At 35.6% G+C, this 13,964-nt stretch overlaps 1 protein-coding gene across 2 annotated transcripts in view; it reads right to left on the minus strand.

The window, feature by feature from the left end:
- The window catches only part of ANKRD45 (ankyrin repeat domain 45), a 49,829-nt gene that overhangs the window by 23,315 nt on the left and 12,550 nt on the right, over positions 1-13,964 (minus strand). For both annotated transcript variants that reach the window (XM_087438004.1, XM_087438010.1), the window contains exon 2: positions 10,973-11,330. In XM_087438004.1, coding sequence (XP_087294130.1) covers positions 10,973-11,315 — 343 coding nt within the window. In that variant the 5' untranslated portion in view covers positions 11,316-11,330. The remainder of the gene's footprint in view (positions 1-10,972; positions 11,331-13,964) is intronic.

Below are 13,964 nucleotides of genomic sequence, written 5' to 3' on the forward strand. Positions count from 1 at the left end.
TTTGCAAATCATATATCTGATAAGGGGTTAATATCCAAAATATATAAAGAACTCATACAACTCAACATCAAAAAACAAACAATCCAATTAAAAAGTGGGCAGAGGACCTGAATAAACATTTTTCCAAAGAAGATATAGAGATGGCCAACAGACACATGTAAAGATGCTCAACATCACTAATCATCAGGGAAAAGCAAATCAAAACTACAATGAGATATCACCTCATGCCTGTCAGAATGGGTATCATCAAAAAGACAACAAATAACAAGTATTGATGAGGATGTGGAGAAAAGAGAACCCTCGAGCACTGTTGGCGGGAATGTAAGTTGGTACAGCCACTATGAAAAACAGTATGGAGGTTCCTCAAAAAATTAAAAATAGAACTACCATACCATCCAGCAATTCTACTTCTGGGTATTCACCTGAAGAAAACAAAAACACTAGTATGATTTCCTTCATTAAGTAGTAGATAATAACAATAAACAAACACATAGGGACAGAGATTGGATTGGTGGTTACCAGAGGGGAAGGGGGGAGGGAGGAGGGTGAAAGGGATAATTCGGTACATGTGTGTGGTGATGGGTTGTAATTAGTATTTTGGTGGTGACCATGATGTAATCTATGCAGAAATAGAAGTATAATGATGTACACCTGAAATTTTTACAATGTTATAAACCAGTGTTACTGCCATAAACAAAAAATTAAAAAAAAAAAAAACACTAATTCAAAAAGATATATGCATCCCTATGTTCACTGCAGCATTATTTACAATAGCCAAGATATGGAAGCAACCCAAGTGTCCATCAACAGAATGAATAAAGAAGATGTGGTATATGTATATACAATGGAATATTACTCAGCCATAAAAAAGGAATGAAATCTTGCCATCTGCAACAACATGGATGGACCTAGAGGGTATTACGCTAAATGAAATAAGTCAGACAGAGACAGACAAATACCATATGATTTCACTTATATGTGGAACCTAAAAAACAAAACAAATGAATGAACAAAACAAAACAGAAACAGACTCATAGATACAGAGAACAAACTGGCAGTTGCCAGAGAAAAGGATGATGAGGGGTTGGGTGAAATAGGTAAAGGGGGTTAAGGGTACAAAATTCCAGTTATAAAGTAAATAAGTTATGGATCTGTAATATACAGCATAGGGAATATAATCAATAATATTGTAATAACTTTACATGGTGACAGATGGTAACTAGACTTATGGTGATCATTTTGTAATGCATATAAATGTCAAATCACTATGTTGTACATCTGAAACTAACACAATATTGTATGTCAACTCTACTTCAATAAAAATAAATAAATAAGATAATTTCAAAAGCATCCAGACCAGAAAAAGATTTTCCCAGAGTTCTCTATAACATTGGCAATGAGTTTTGGATCCCAGGAAGGGACACAGGAGGCTACATGATGGAAATCCCAGCAGGAAGAAAGAAACCATAAATGGAACTGGGAAGGACTGAGGTTGATTTTAAGAGAAAAATAACCTCTTTGTGGAAGACTACTGGTTACTAAACACAGAGTCAACTGAACAGGTAGTTCATAGTAAAGCAAAAGATCAGACAAGAAGAAAAGGAATCTTTTCCTCTACGCAGGCATTGTTCTATGTGTTTCACAAGTATCAACTCATTTAATCCTCACTATAATCCTATGAAGTAGGCACTGTATTGTTCTCATTTATAGATAAGGAAACAAAAGCACAAAGAGGATAAGTACTTTTCTCAAGGTTGCTATAAATTAATAAAGGTCAAATATAAAGTCAAAAATCCAAGAACTGAGATGATGATAGTCAAGAACAAGTAACAGGCTATGGAGCAAAATTCCTTACCTATCTAGAACATTTCTCACAACTTGCCTACCACCTGCAGTGCCAGGCTCTTTGAATTCCCTAAATCATGTTATTTCAAGCCTCTGATAACTGCATACATGCTGTCTTTTTCTGCCTGAAACAGTAATTACAATAGCGGAATAAAATAATACCAGTATAAATTTTATGTTTACTTAGTATTAATATTGTTATTTTTAAAACTACATTCAGAATTTATCTTTTTAATTACTGAAACTATTTAATGCATTTTAAATATGAAAATGTATAAAGATAAAATATCAAACAAAAGCATAACAATCAAATAGAAATGTTACTTATACATTGTCATTCTATTAGCAATATAAATTGTCAGACAAAACTAATAAAAATTAAGGATAAAAAACCAAACACTATAACAATGAAGAAAATGTAATGAATCATGAAAATTGCAAATGATACATTATTTGCTTTTTTTTAAAGTGTGTCAATGGTATCACCAGGATATTTTTGTACAAATTTTTTCAGCTATTGAAGTTTTTCTCAATCAACATTTTTGGAAGTAGTTATAAACTAACACCAAATATTTCCCTTCAAATTATTTCATCTCTAATTTGAAAAGAGAGACAAAGATATTTTTGAACAGCTTTTTTGCTGGTAGGGAATCTTTTTATTGAGAATAAGCTGTAATTTTTTTCCCCAAAGAAAACATTGCTGGTTCATATTTGTCCTTTTTGGTTTTTTTAGTTTCCTTATGTACTGAAGGAGATTTCATTTCAATTTCCTGATCAATTTCAAGACCATGAGATTTACATCCTACTTGTTTGGGAAGTTTTTGAACTTAAGCATTATTTTTACAACAGAAACTTTGCAATATCACAATATGGGCCATCTAAATTTGTAGATTTCAGTTTGTCTTTTTGTATACATTGAGCAATTAAATCATTGATATTGTTCTCAACCCATAAATGACTCAGATTTCATATTTTTTAGGATACCAAATAATACTATTATAATTATAAAAAGACCAGTATTTAAGTTACCTAAAATAGTGGGTAAATATAGCAGAATACCAGCAATATTGTAACACTAAAATCTGATATTGCAATTACTATACTGCCTGCCACGTCCTATCCCTCAACTCTCCTTTGTCTGGTAAACCCTTGGTCACTCTTGGTCATTCTTCAAGACTCAGTATAAATGTTGCCACCTCTGTGAAACCTTCCCTGACCATGTCCAACACTTCCAGGTAAAGTGGACTTATCTCTCCTCTTAGCTATCCCTGTACCCACCATAATTACCACAAAGTAATTATTTATTCACATATCTGTTTTCTGCTAAACTGTGAACTTGTCCAAGGCTGAATTCATTCATCTTTCTACCCTCAGTTCCCAGCACAAGGCCTGGCTATTCCTCCACCCTTAATAAACATTTGCTGGTTGTATGGAAAGACAGAGTTGAAAACAGTAATTAGTTCTGATCATGCCTGTTTGAGTATGGCCAGATTTAGTGACCAAAGCCTTGTCAGAACCAGAGGAGGTTCCATCATCAATAAACTGCAAACTGCAAAGGCCTCTCCTCGGCTCATTCAGAAAACAACGCACTTCCCAAGGGGCCAGAAGTCAGGAGTACAGAGAGCTGAGACTGTAAGAACTGTTTCATCTTCCCTCCTTTGGATCAAAAGTGTCCAATTCTCCAGTATTTAAAAGGAAAGGAAATCCTGAATGCAAACATGAATAATCAATAACCTTGAAAACCATTTTTCTTCCTTCCTATTCCTATACCTGAGTATCATCCACAAATAAATGACAAACATCTTTTATAGAAACATCTATACTGCAGTTCTTCATCTAAAAGTCTTTTACTTCTAAGCCAATGGCTTCTTATGCTCCAATAGATCACTAGTGCTCACAAACACACACACAGTGAATATTATTCAGCTTTAAAAAAAGAAGGAAATCCCGTTATTTGCAACAACACGGATGAACCCGCAGGGTATTACTCTAAGTGAAATAAGTCAGATGGAGAAAGCCAAATACTGCATGGTATGTGGAATCTAAAAAAAAAAGTCAAACTCATAACAGTAGAAAAGTGGTTGCCAGGGGCTTCGGGGTGGGACAAATAGGGAGAGGTTAGTAAAAGGGTACAAACTTTCAGTTATAAGATAAATAAGGCCTGAGCATCTAATATATAACATGGTGACTACAGCTGATAACTGCATTGTATAACTGAAATTTGCTAAGAGAGTAGAACTTAAATGTTCACACACACACACCCTCGATTTGATCTGTTCTCTCAAGTGAACAATCTCATGGGAACTGAATCATACCAACCAAACAAGAAATTGACTGCTAAACTTTAATGTAATTCATTATTGATTAAATGATTCAGTAATAACTAAAACAATTGCCAAACTGATTGGTATAATTAGGTTGACCAGTTCATGCATACTTTCCATTAGAGAACTGTCTTCATGGAATGTACTGCTTGATTCATTCCTTTCCCTATTAAAAAGTGTACATTGGAAACAAATAGCATCAGAAGATGTAGCTGTGAAGATTTCTGCATTGGTTTTCTTTGCTGCCAAGACAAATTACCACAAATTCAGCAGCTAAAAACAACAGCCATTTATTATCTCACAGCTCTGTAGGTCAGAAGTCTAAGTACACCATAGTTCAGCTGAGTCCTTGGCTTACGTCTCAGAGGGCTAAAAGCAAGGTGTTGGCCAACCTGGGCTCTTATCTGGAGACTCGAGAAAAGTCGGCTTCCAAGACCATTCAGGCTGGTGGCAGAATTCAGTTCCTTGAGGCTGGAGGGCTGAGGTCTCTGATTCCTTGCTGGCTGTGAGCCAGAAGCCTCTCTCAGCTCTTTAAGGCTGCCTGCATTCCTCGTCTCATTGTCTCTACCTTCAAGCCAGCAACCACAAGAGTCCTTCTCACGCCTCAAACCTCTCTGATTTCTTTTGCCAAATCTCCTCTAACCCCAGCTGGAGAAACTTCTCTGCTTTTAAAGGCTCATGTAATTAGATTGGGACTACCTGAATAATCCAGGTTAATCTCTCTATTTTAAAGTCCATAATCTTACTTACACCTGCAAAGTCCCTTTGTCAAGTAATGTAACATATTCAGGTTCCAGGGATTAGGGCATGGACATGTTTGGAGTGAGCTATTTTTTTTACCTACCAGAGCCCACCTACTGGCCCCCAAAGATTCACAACCCTCCCATATGCAAAATACATTCAATCCAGCCCAAGGTCCCAAAGGTCTCATCTCATTACAACATCAACTCAAAGTCTAAAATCTCATCTAAATGTCATCAGCTCAAAAGTCTCAAATCTCATCATCAAAATCATCTAAAACATGTGTGGATGAGGCTCTGGATATAATCCATTAAACATAATTACTGGGGCACAATTCCTCTCCGTCTGTGGATATGTGAAATTAAAGAAACAAGTTGTGTTCTCCCACATACAGCAGTGGGATAGGTATAGGATAAAAGATATAGGCATTCTGGTTCAAACAGTGGGAAAATGGAAGGTAAAACATAGTCGGCAGTCCAAAGGAGTTGTGAAATTGAGCCAGGTAAACTCCATTAGGTTTCAAAACCTGGGGATAGTTCTCCATGGCTCTCAGCTCTGCCTTCTGGGCTCCTGGCTTCATCCTCTGAGCTCTCAGCCCTCTGAGCTGTCCTTCCTTTTTCACGAAAGGTAGCACATGTTTGCAGCTGAATAGTTTGTCAGCCTGCTTCCTGATAGTAGAATGTTGGGGGTCCAACAGCCTTCCTTCATTTTTACTCTCTCTGTCCCTTTCAGTGCAAGCTGGCAGTGTTTCTGCTGTTATAAAATTCTCAAGAAATTATAGGTCTCCCATGGAAGTGAAAGCGATTTGATTCACTCCATTAGACAGAAGCCAGGTTCACAAATTCTTTTGACATATCCCTTTGTCTATTTTTGGCTTCTGCTGAGATGGCTGAGGGACAATGCCCTTAAGTTTCTAGATGCTCCCTGGTTTGATTAAAGGGATACCCTCAGCCATGCCCTTAATCTCTTGTGCCTAAATACTATGACCTTTTGATCTTTCCAACATGTCAACAAAGGGTTGTAGAGTCAGACACTCAGCTTCTTCTCTAGAGTATGCTTTTCTGACAGTAAATCTCTTAATTTTTTTTTTTTTTTTTTGGTGAGGAAGATTGTCCCTGAGCTAACATCTGTGCCAATCTTCCTCTATTTTGTATGTAGGATGCTGCCACAGCAATAGTTTGATGAGTGGTGTGTAGGCCTGCACCCGGGATCCAAACCCACGAACCCAGGGCCACAAAAGCAGAGTGCATGAACTTAACCACTACGCCACCGGGCCGGCCCCAGAATCTCTTAATTTTAATGTCTTTGCTATCTAGATGAGCTTAGAATTTTCCAAATCATCAAGTCCTTGTTCCTTTTCATTTACCAGTCCTTATCTCAATATATCTCTCTCCTCTGGCATTTTGTTATATGTAGCAAGAAGAAACCAGGATGCATCTTGAACACTTACTTGGGAATCTCGTCTGCTAAATGAGAAGATTTCGTGGTGAGCATGAAATCAGAGTGAAGAATTGGATTATCTTGGAGTACTTCATCAAAAGTACTCTGAAAGACTGTACACCTATCTCCACACATTGGAAAATACCTAACAAAAGGATGGCAATACTCATGTCAACTAGTCAGAACATCACCTCCCTTGAACAGTGTTGGAGGCACACTGTCATATACTGATTTGGGGCTCTCCTTTTATTTTATGTAGTATGGTTTTTAGATATTACTATTATTCCTATTTTTATGGATAAAGAAACTGCAGCATAGAAAGATTATATAATTTGTCCAAGTCATATAGCTAAGTTAGTGGCAAAGCTAGGATTTGAACCCAGGCTCTAAAATCGATGCTATTTGAACCCAGGCTCTAAAATCGATAGTATTAACCAATCCATTATAGAATCCTTTTGTTCCTTGATTTTTGTCTCAATGTTATGTTTCTGAGTGTTATCCATTTTATACCCAAAGAGCTAGTTCACTCCTTTTAACTGTTGTGTAATATTCCATTGTATGAATAGATGATAATGTATTTACCCATCTCTCTATTGTTTTAGATTATTTCCAATTATTCACTACTGCAAACAATACTTGAATAATAATACTTGGACATGTCTCCTTGTGAACATGTGTGAGAGTTTCTCAAAGATATATATCTAGAAGTGGAATTCTGGATCATAGGGTATGTCTATTTGTAACTTTGTATAAATGCTCTTCAAAGTGGTTGTACCAATTTACACTTCCACTCCCTCCAGCAGACTAAGAGAGTTCCCATTTCCCTTTTCTTCACCAATACTTAATGCTGTCAGATATTTAAATTTTTGTCAATCTGATGAGTAGTGGTAGTTCATTGTTTAAATTTGCATTTTAATAGTGAAGTTGAGCACATTTTCACATATTTATTGGCCATGAGAGCTTCTCTTCCATAAATTGGTTGCGCCTATCCTTTCCCTATTCCTCTATTGGGATGAATTCTTCTTATTAGTAGGCTGTCCTTATATAGATATATTGTTTGGCAGTTGAGAAGGTATTGCAAACATCTCCAGTCTGGGTCTTATCTTTTAATGGTGTCTTATCCTTTAACGGTTATGTTCTTCTGACTCATTTTAAGAAATCCTATAAAATTTCAAGAATATTACAATCCTCCTCTATTTATTTTCAGAAAGTTTCAAAATTTTGCTTTCCAATTCATATCTTGCATGGACTGGTAATTGATTTTTGTGCATGGTACAATGTAGGTATCTATTTTAACTTTTTTTCCAGATGAATAACCAATGTTCTCCATATATTAAATAGTTCATCATTTCTCCACTGAAATTTAGGGTCAGCTTCTCAGTTTGCATTAAAAAAAAAACCAACTGGGATATAAACCAGATTGATAAATTAATTTGGAAGAAATTGCCATCTTTACCATATTTCAGTTCACCATCTGAAACAGATATAATTTGGGTCTTCTTTATGTAATTCAATAAGGTTTTATACTTTTTGCTATAAATGTCTTGCAATTCTTTTGTCAGATTTATTCGTAATTTCTTTATAGGTTTGTTGTGAATAAGATGTTTATTTTTATTACATTCTCTGATAGTTGATGGTATATAGAAAGCTACTGATTTGGGATATTGATCTTATGTTCATATTCTTGCTAAACTCTGTTAGTACCAATAGTTAGTAGATACCCTTGGATTTAAATCTATGTGCCTATGAATAATGAGAGTCGTGTTTCTTTCACTCTAATCCTTATATCCATTAATGTGCTGGTAAATGTTTAACAAACAGTTCTTTGAAGGGAAAGCCCTGATTTGTACTATTAGCCAATTTCCATGATGTCTGTACTCCTAGTATGGCCAACTTCAAGCCACCAATAGCTTGACAATACCAATGTGATATCAACCAATTCACAAAACTCTTGAAAATTTAACATTCAACTCACAAGACCTGGTAAAAGTCAGCTCCAACACAGTACTGTGGTATTTCCCTTATTTATTTTTCTTGTCTTACTGCACTTGCTAGGACCTCCACTATCATGATGAATAGAAGCCATAATAGTGAATATCATAGTCTTTTTTCTGACTTTAAAGAATGCTTCTAAAGATCCAATACCAGGTAAGTTTGCTTCAGGCTTTTGATAGAGAGCCTCAAGGAAAGTTTCTTCTATTCCTATCTCCCTAAGAACTTTGATCATGAATGAGTACTACATTTTTTTCAAAAGACTTTGCTACATCTATTGAGATGATCATGTGGTTTGCTCAATTAATTTTTTAATGTAGTGAATTATACTAATATTTTTTCTCATGTCAAAACCATCCTGCATGAACATGATGTAACCTATACAGAAATCGAAATATAATGATGTATACCTGAAATTTATATAATGTTATAAACCAATGTTACTGCAATAAAAAAAAATAAATAAAAAATTAAAAAAAAAAACCATCCTGAGTTGATAGGATAAACCCAACCTAGTCCAACAAATTTTTTAATACAGAATCTTAGATTCATTAATATTTTATTTAAGATGTTTGCATCTATGGTATTAAATGAGATTGGCCTATAATTTCCCTTTCTAGTACTGTCCTTAATTAGTTTTGCTATGAAAGTTATATCTCATAAAATAAATTAAGCAGCTTTTCCTTCTCTGGAACATTTGCATAAGCTACAGATCACCCTTCCCTTAAAGTGTTAGTAGACCTTATCTTTAAAAACATTTGAGTCTGGGGCTGGCCCGGTGGCATAGTGGTTAAGTTTGCGCACTCTGCTTCGGCGGCCTGGGGTTTGCAGGTTCGGATCCCAGGTACAGACATACACACCACCTATCAAGCCATGCTGTGGCAGTGTCCCATATACAAAATAGAGGAAGATTGGCAGGGATGTTAGCTCAGGGACAATCTTCCTCAAGCAAAAAGAGGAAAATTGGCAACAGATGTTAGCGTAGGGCCAATTTTCCTTACAAAAAGAATAAAAACAAAAACAAAAAACAACAAAAAAAATTTGAGTCTGAAATTAGGTGGGAGTGGGGAAAGGAGGCAAATTTTGATTACTTAATCTATTTTTTTAAATAACCATTGTTATAGTCAAGATTTCTAATTCTTTCTTGAATCAATTTTGGTAATTTATATTTTATTGGAAAATCATCCATTTCATCCAAGTTTTCAATTGTCATGAAGTTGTTTATAACATTTTCTTTTTTTTTAAATGTTTACCTCTTTTTTTTTTATAATTTTATTTATTTATTTTTTTCCCCCAAAGCCCCAGTAGATAGTTGTATGTCATAGCTGCACATCCTTCTAGTTGCTATATGTGGGATACGGCCTCAGCATGGCCAGAGAAGCGGTGTGTCGGTGTGCGCCTGGGATCAAACCCGGGCCGCCAGCAGCAGAGTGCGCGCACTTAACCGCTAAGCCACAGGGCCAGCTCTATAACATTTTCTAATAATGTTTTTAAATCTTAGTCTTTCCTATGCAAATGCTCCACTTTTAAAATTCCAAATATTATTTATGCTCTCTCTCTGACATTATATAAAAAATTATCAAATATTATCAAAGGTTTTTCAATTCTGTCTTTTTCACTGAACCAGATTTTGGTTTTCTTCATCCTCTCTATTGTTTCTTTATTTTCAGTGTCATTATTTTACTTTATTATTTATTTTCTTTTACTTACTTTGGATTACTCAGTTGTTCTTTTTTTAACTCCTTGAGTTAAATGCTTTGCTTACTGATTTTCAGTGTTTCTTATATTCTAATGTATGCATTAAACTAGAATTTTAATTTTAGTTGTATTCCACAGGTTCTGACATAGTGATCCTGTTGCCACTTAAATACTTCATAATTCCTATTATATTGTCTATGACCAACAGATGATTTAAAGCATTTTGTTTCCAAGATTATAGGGGATTTCAGTCATCTTTTTGTTACTATTTTCTAATTTTATTTTATTGTGGTCAGAGACCAAAGACTGCATGCTACAGATTCTTTGATATTGGCTAAGACTTCACGGCCTAACATCAATTTTTAAAAATGTTTCATGTGAGTGTGAAGAAAATGTATATTCCCTATTTGCTAAAGATCATTGTTTTCTTTTATTTTCTACAATGACCATGTATTACATTTGCAACTTGAAAAAAAAAAGTCACTGAATTAAAAGAACTAATTAGATAATGACTGCAAAAACTAATAAATCTTCAAAGGAAAGAGATAACGATATTACTGAGCATCTACTGTATACCAATTTACTACGTGCCAAGTACTGTGATATTTATATTTATTATCTTATTTAATCCTCATAACACCCCTTAGGAAAATACAATTATTAACCTCATTTTACAGATGAAGAAACAAAGACACAAAAAGATTAGGTAACTTGCCCAAGTCACACAGTTAACAAATAGTGAGTCTCTGTTCTTAACTACTATGCTATACTATATCAACATGTATACACACACATACATTCATGTATATGTGTACATATACAATAAATGCAAAATATAAAGCAGGCAAATCAAATTTATCCAACTTTAAAGATAGTACTAGCATCTTTAGGTAGTCATAGGTAATACTGACGAGAGAAAAAAGACAAAATACCTCTGGCGGTTTTTTCATTCAGATTCACACCATATTTCGCCAAAGCTCTAATCACATCACTTTGCCCAGCCATGCAAGCTGCATACAACAAATTTCTCCCAACAATGTCTTCTTCCAAGAGTAGTTGCATGGCCTGTTCATGATGAGGGTTCTCAGGATCCTCAAGAATCTTCTGCAAACCTTCTACATCTCCTGTTAGAGCAGGTTGTAAGAGGGGATTCAAGGTGCCTGTTTCCTCTGGCTCTTTGGCTTCTTCTTCATCTTCTTCATCTTCTTCTTCTTTCTGTGAGAAAAACACTGATTTTTCTGAACTCTCTGACTCTTGGGGTCCTTCTGACTCCATTAACTCCAAAAATATCTAAGACAAAAACAAAAAGTAATAGAAATCTACTCAAACAAATCAGTAATAATAAATGTTTATTTATTTATTTGATCAGTCAACTGACAATATAGATGGGATGAAAATACTTAACTGGCTGAAAATAATTATAAAATAAGATACTTCATCCATTCAATCAATAAAGTTTATTGTGCACCTACTATAAGTCAATACACTACCTGAATATATACTAAAATGCTGAATGTGTGATGTAAACAGTAAATTCAATAGGAACAGGAGAAGAAAGAGATCAATGTGGGCTAAATTCATTAGGAAAAGATTGAAAGAGCAGGTTAAAGAGATTCACCTGCGTAAACACGGGTCCATGTTCGGGAGACGTGACAAACACAGTTGGATCATTGGAGCCAGATTTAAGACCTTTAAAATTAGGCACTGACATTTAGACAGACTTCATTCACTCAGTAACGCTTACTGAAAGCTTACTAATATACTAAGTGCTGTGTAGACACCATGTAAATTACAAAGAAGAATCCAATTTACTTCCTGCCCTTGACAACTTACTTTTTCGAAGGAGAAAATATGACATGCACAAAATAAGTGTAGTAAAAGGTGACAGGTGGTAAGTATCATAAGAGATGTAGTGCTATGGGAGTTTAGAAGGGAGGAGATTAATTCCAGGTAGAATTAATCAAGGAAGTCTCAATAGTGCTCACACTGGCAGAACACATATTAAACTAGGAATGATTCAGAGAAGAGTAGCATGGTCCCCTCATATGTATAAGAGTGTTTGTAGCATCACTGTTCATAACAGCAAAAATCCTGGGGGGCAGGGGGCCAATGCCCATGAATAGGAGCATAAACTATGGCATATCCACACAGAATAGTATATAGTAGTTAAAATGAATAAATTAAAGGGATATACCATGTGCTAGGCAGCTTCTCACATGACTCTCAATGCCCCTCACCCCACCTCATGGTATTCACACCCTTGTGTCATTCTCTCCCCTTGAATGCAGGCTAGACATAGTCACTTTCTTCTAAGGAAGAGAATAAAGCCACAGTGATGGGATGTCACTTCCATAATTCGGTTCCCACAGATGACTTTTGTCTTGCTGGTATTTTCTCCCTGGCTCTTCTCATGTGCTATGATGGAGAGGGCCACTTTTCAAGGAACAGAGGGCAACCTCTGGCCAACAGCCAGTAAGGAACCAAAGCCCTCAGTCCAATAGCCCACAAGGAACTTAACTGTGCCAACAACCACTGAGGGAGCTCAGAAGCAGATCTGCCCCAGTTGAACCTTGAGATAACTATGGCCCCAGGCAACACCTTGATTGTAGCCTCCTGAGAGACCCTGAAGTAAAAGATCTAGCTAACCTGTGTCCTGATCCCTGACCAGGAAAAACTGTGAGGTACTAAATGTATGCTGTTTTAAGCTACCAAGTTTGGGGGTAATTTGTTAGACAGCAATCAATAACTAAGGCACACGATAACATGAATGAATCTTAGCAATATAATATTAACCAAAACAAAGTAAATCCAAAAGATTATACATGTAAAGATTTATTTTTGTCAAGTTCAAAGCAATTAAAATTAAAATAGACTTTTTAGGAATACAAGTGGATGGACTAGCACTATTTTTAAAAAAAGAAGAAAAGCAAGATTGAACACAAGATTCAGGATAGTGTTTACAAGGTGGGGAGGAAAGATGCAGGAAATGGGATAAACGGAATCATACATTTAGTAAAGAATATGGCATTTAAGCTGAGCCATAAAGAATGGGCAATATTTGGTCATTCAGAAGTCAGAAGGAAGAGAAATCTAGTTAAAAAGAATAACATCTCTGTCTACTATAGCCCTACATTAATCTCTTCCCTCACTAACTGTGTATAATACATGTAAGATGTTGAAGTTAGGAATTCTTTGATTGAATATATAGAAATAACAATAGAAATATAAATAACAGAAAAATAAAAAGATTGACTTTTAGAAGTAGGAGATTGTTTTCTCACGTAACAAGAAATTTAAAGGTGGAGATGGTTCAGCAGCTCAAAAATATACATCCAAGATCTTTCTATCTTCCTATTCCATCATAGTGTGTAAGACTTTCATCAGCCTGTTGCCTCATGTTGACAAGATGGCTGTCATAATTCCTGCCATCGCATCTGCGTTCATGGCGGGAAACACAGGAAATCCTCCCAGAGGATACTACTGGCATCCATCCCTTTTAAGAGGAAAGCAAAATAAAACTTTTCCTAACAAGCCCCAACTTCCAGTTATACATCAAAGGCCAGATTGTGCCCTTATATTTAAGAGAAGCAAAGAAAAAAAAAAAAAAGCAAGTTTCTGGATTTTCCTGCCTCTATAATGGAAGCAAACAAGGTAGATGGGGTTGAGAATGGATGGGAGTTGAGTTAGCCAATCAACTATGACTCCACCATAAGATTTGGTCCAAATTATCTTATCTTTGAGATTGTTTCATTCAATTCCTGCATTTTACAGAATAAATAGAGAGGAAACTTGTAATCCTTTTGAGTGCCTGGCATCCAACTTTCCACCCTCCCAACACACATACACACACACACACACACACACACACACTTCCTTAAAGAATCCCAATCTCCATTTTAAAGAATTCTTTTTTTCTTTAATTTT

The sequence above is a fragment of the Ceratotherium simum genome, chromosome 2, assembly GCF_057802395.1.
Source record: "Ceratotherium simum simum isolate JZ-2026a chromosome 2, ASM5780239v1, whole genome shotgun sequence".
Lineage (NCBI taxonomy): Eukaryota > Metazoa > Chordata > Mammalia > Perissodactyla > Rhinocerotidae > Ceratotherium > Ceratotherium simum.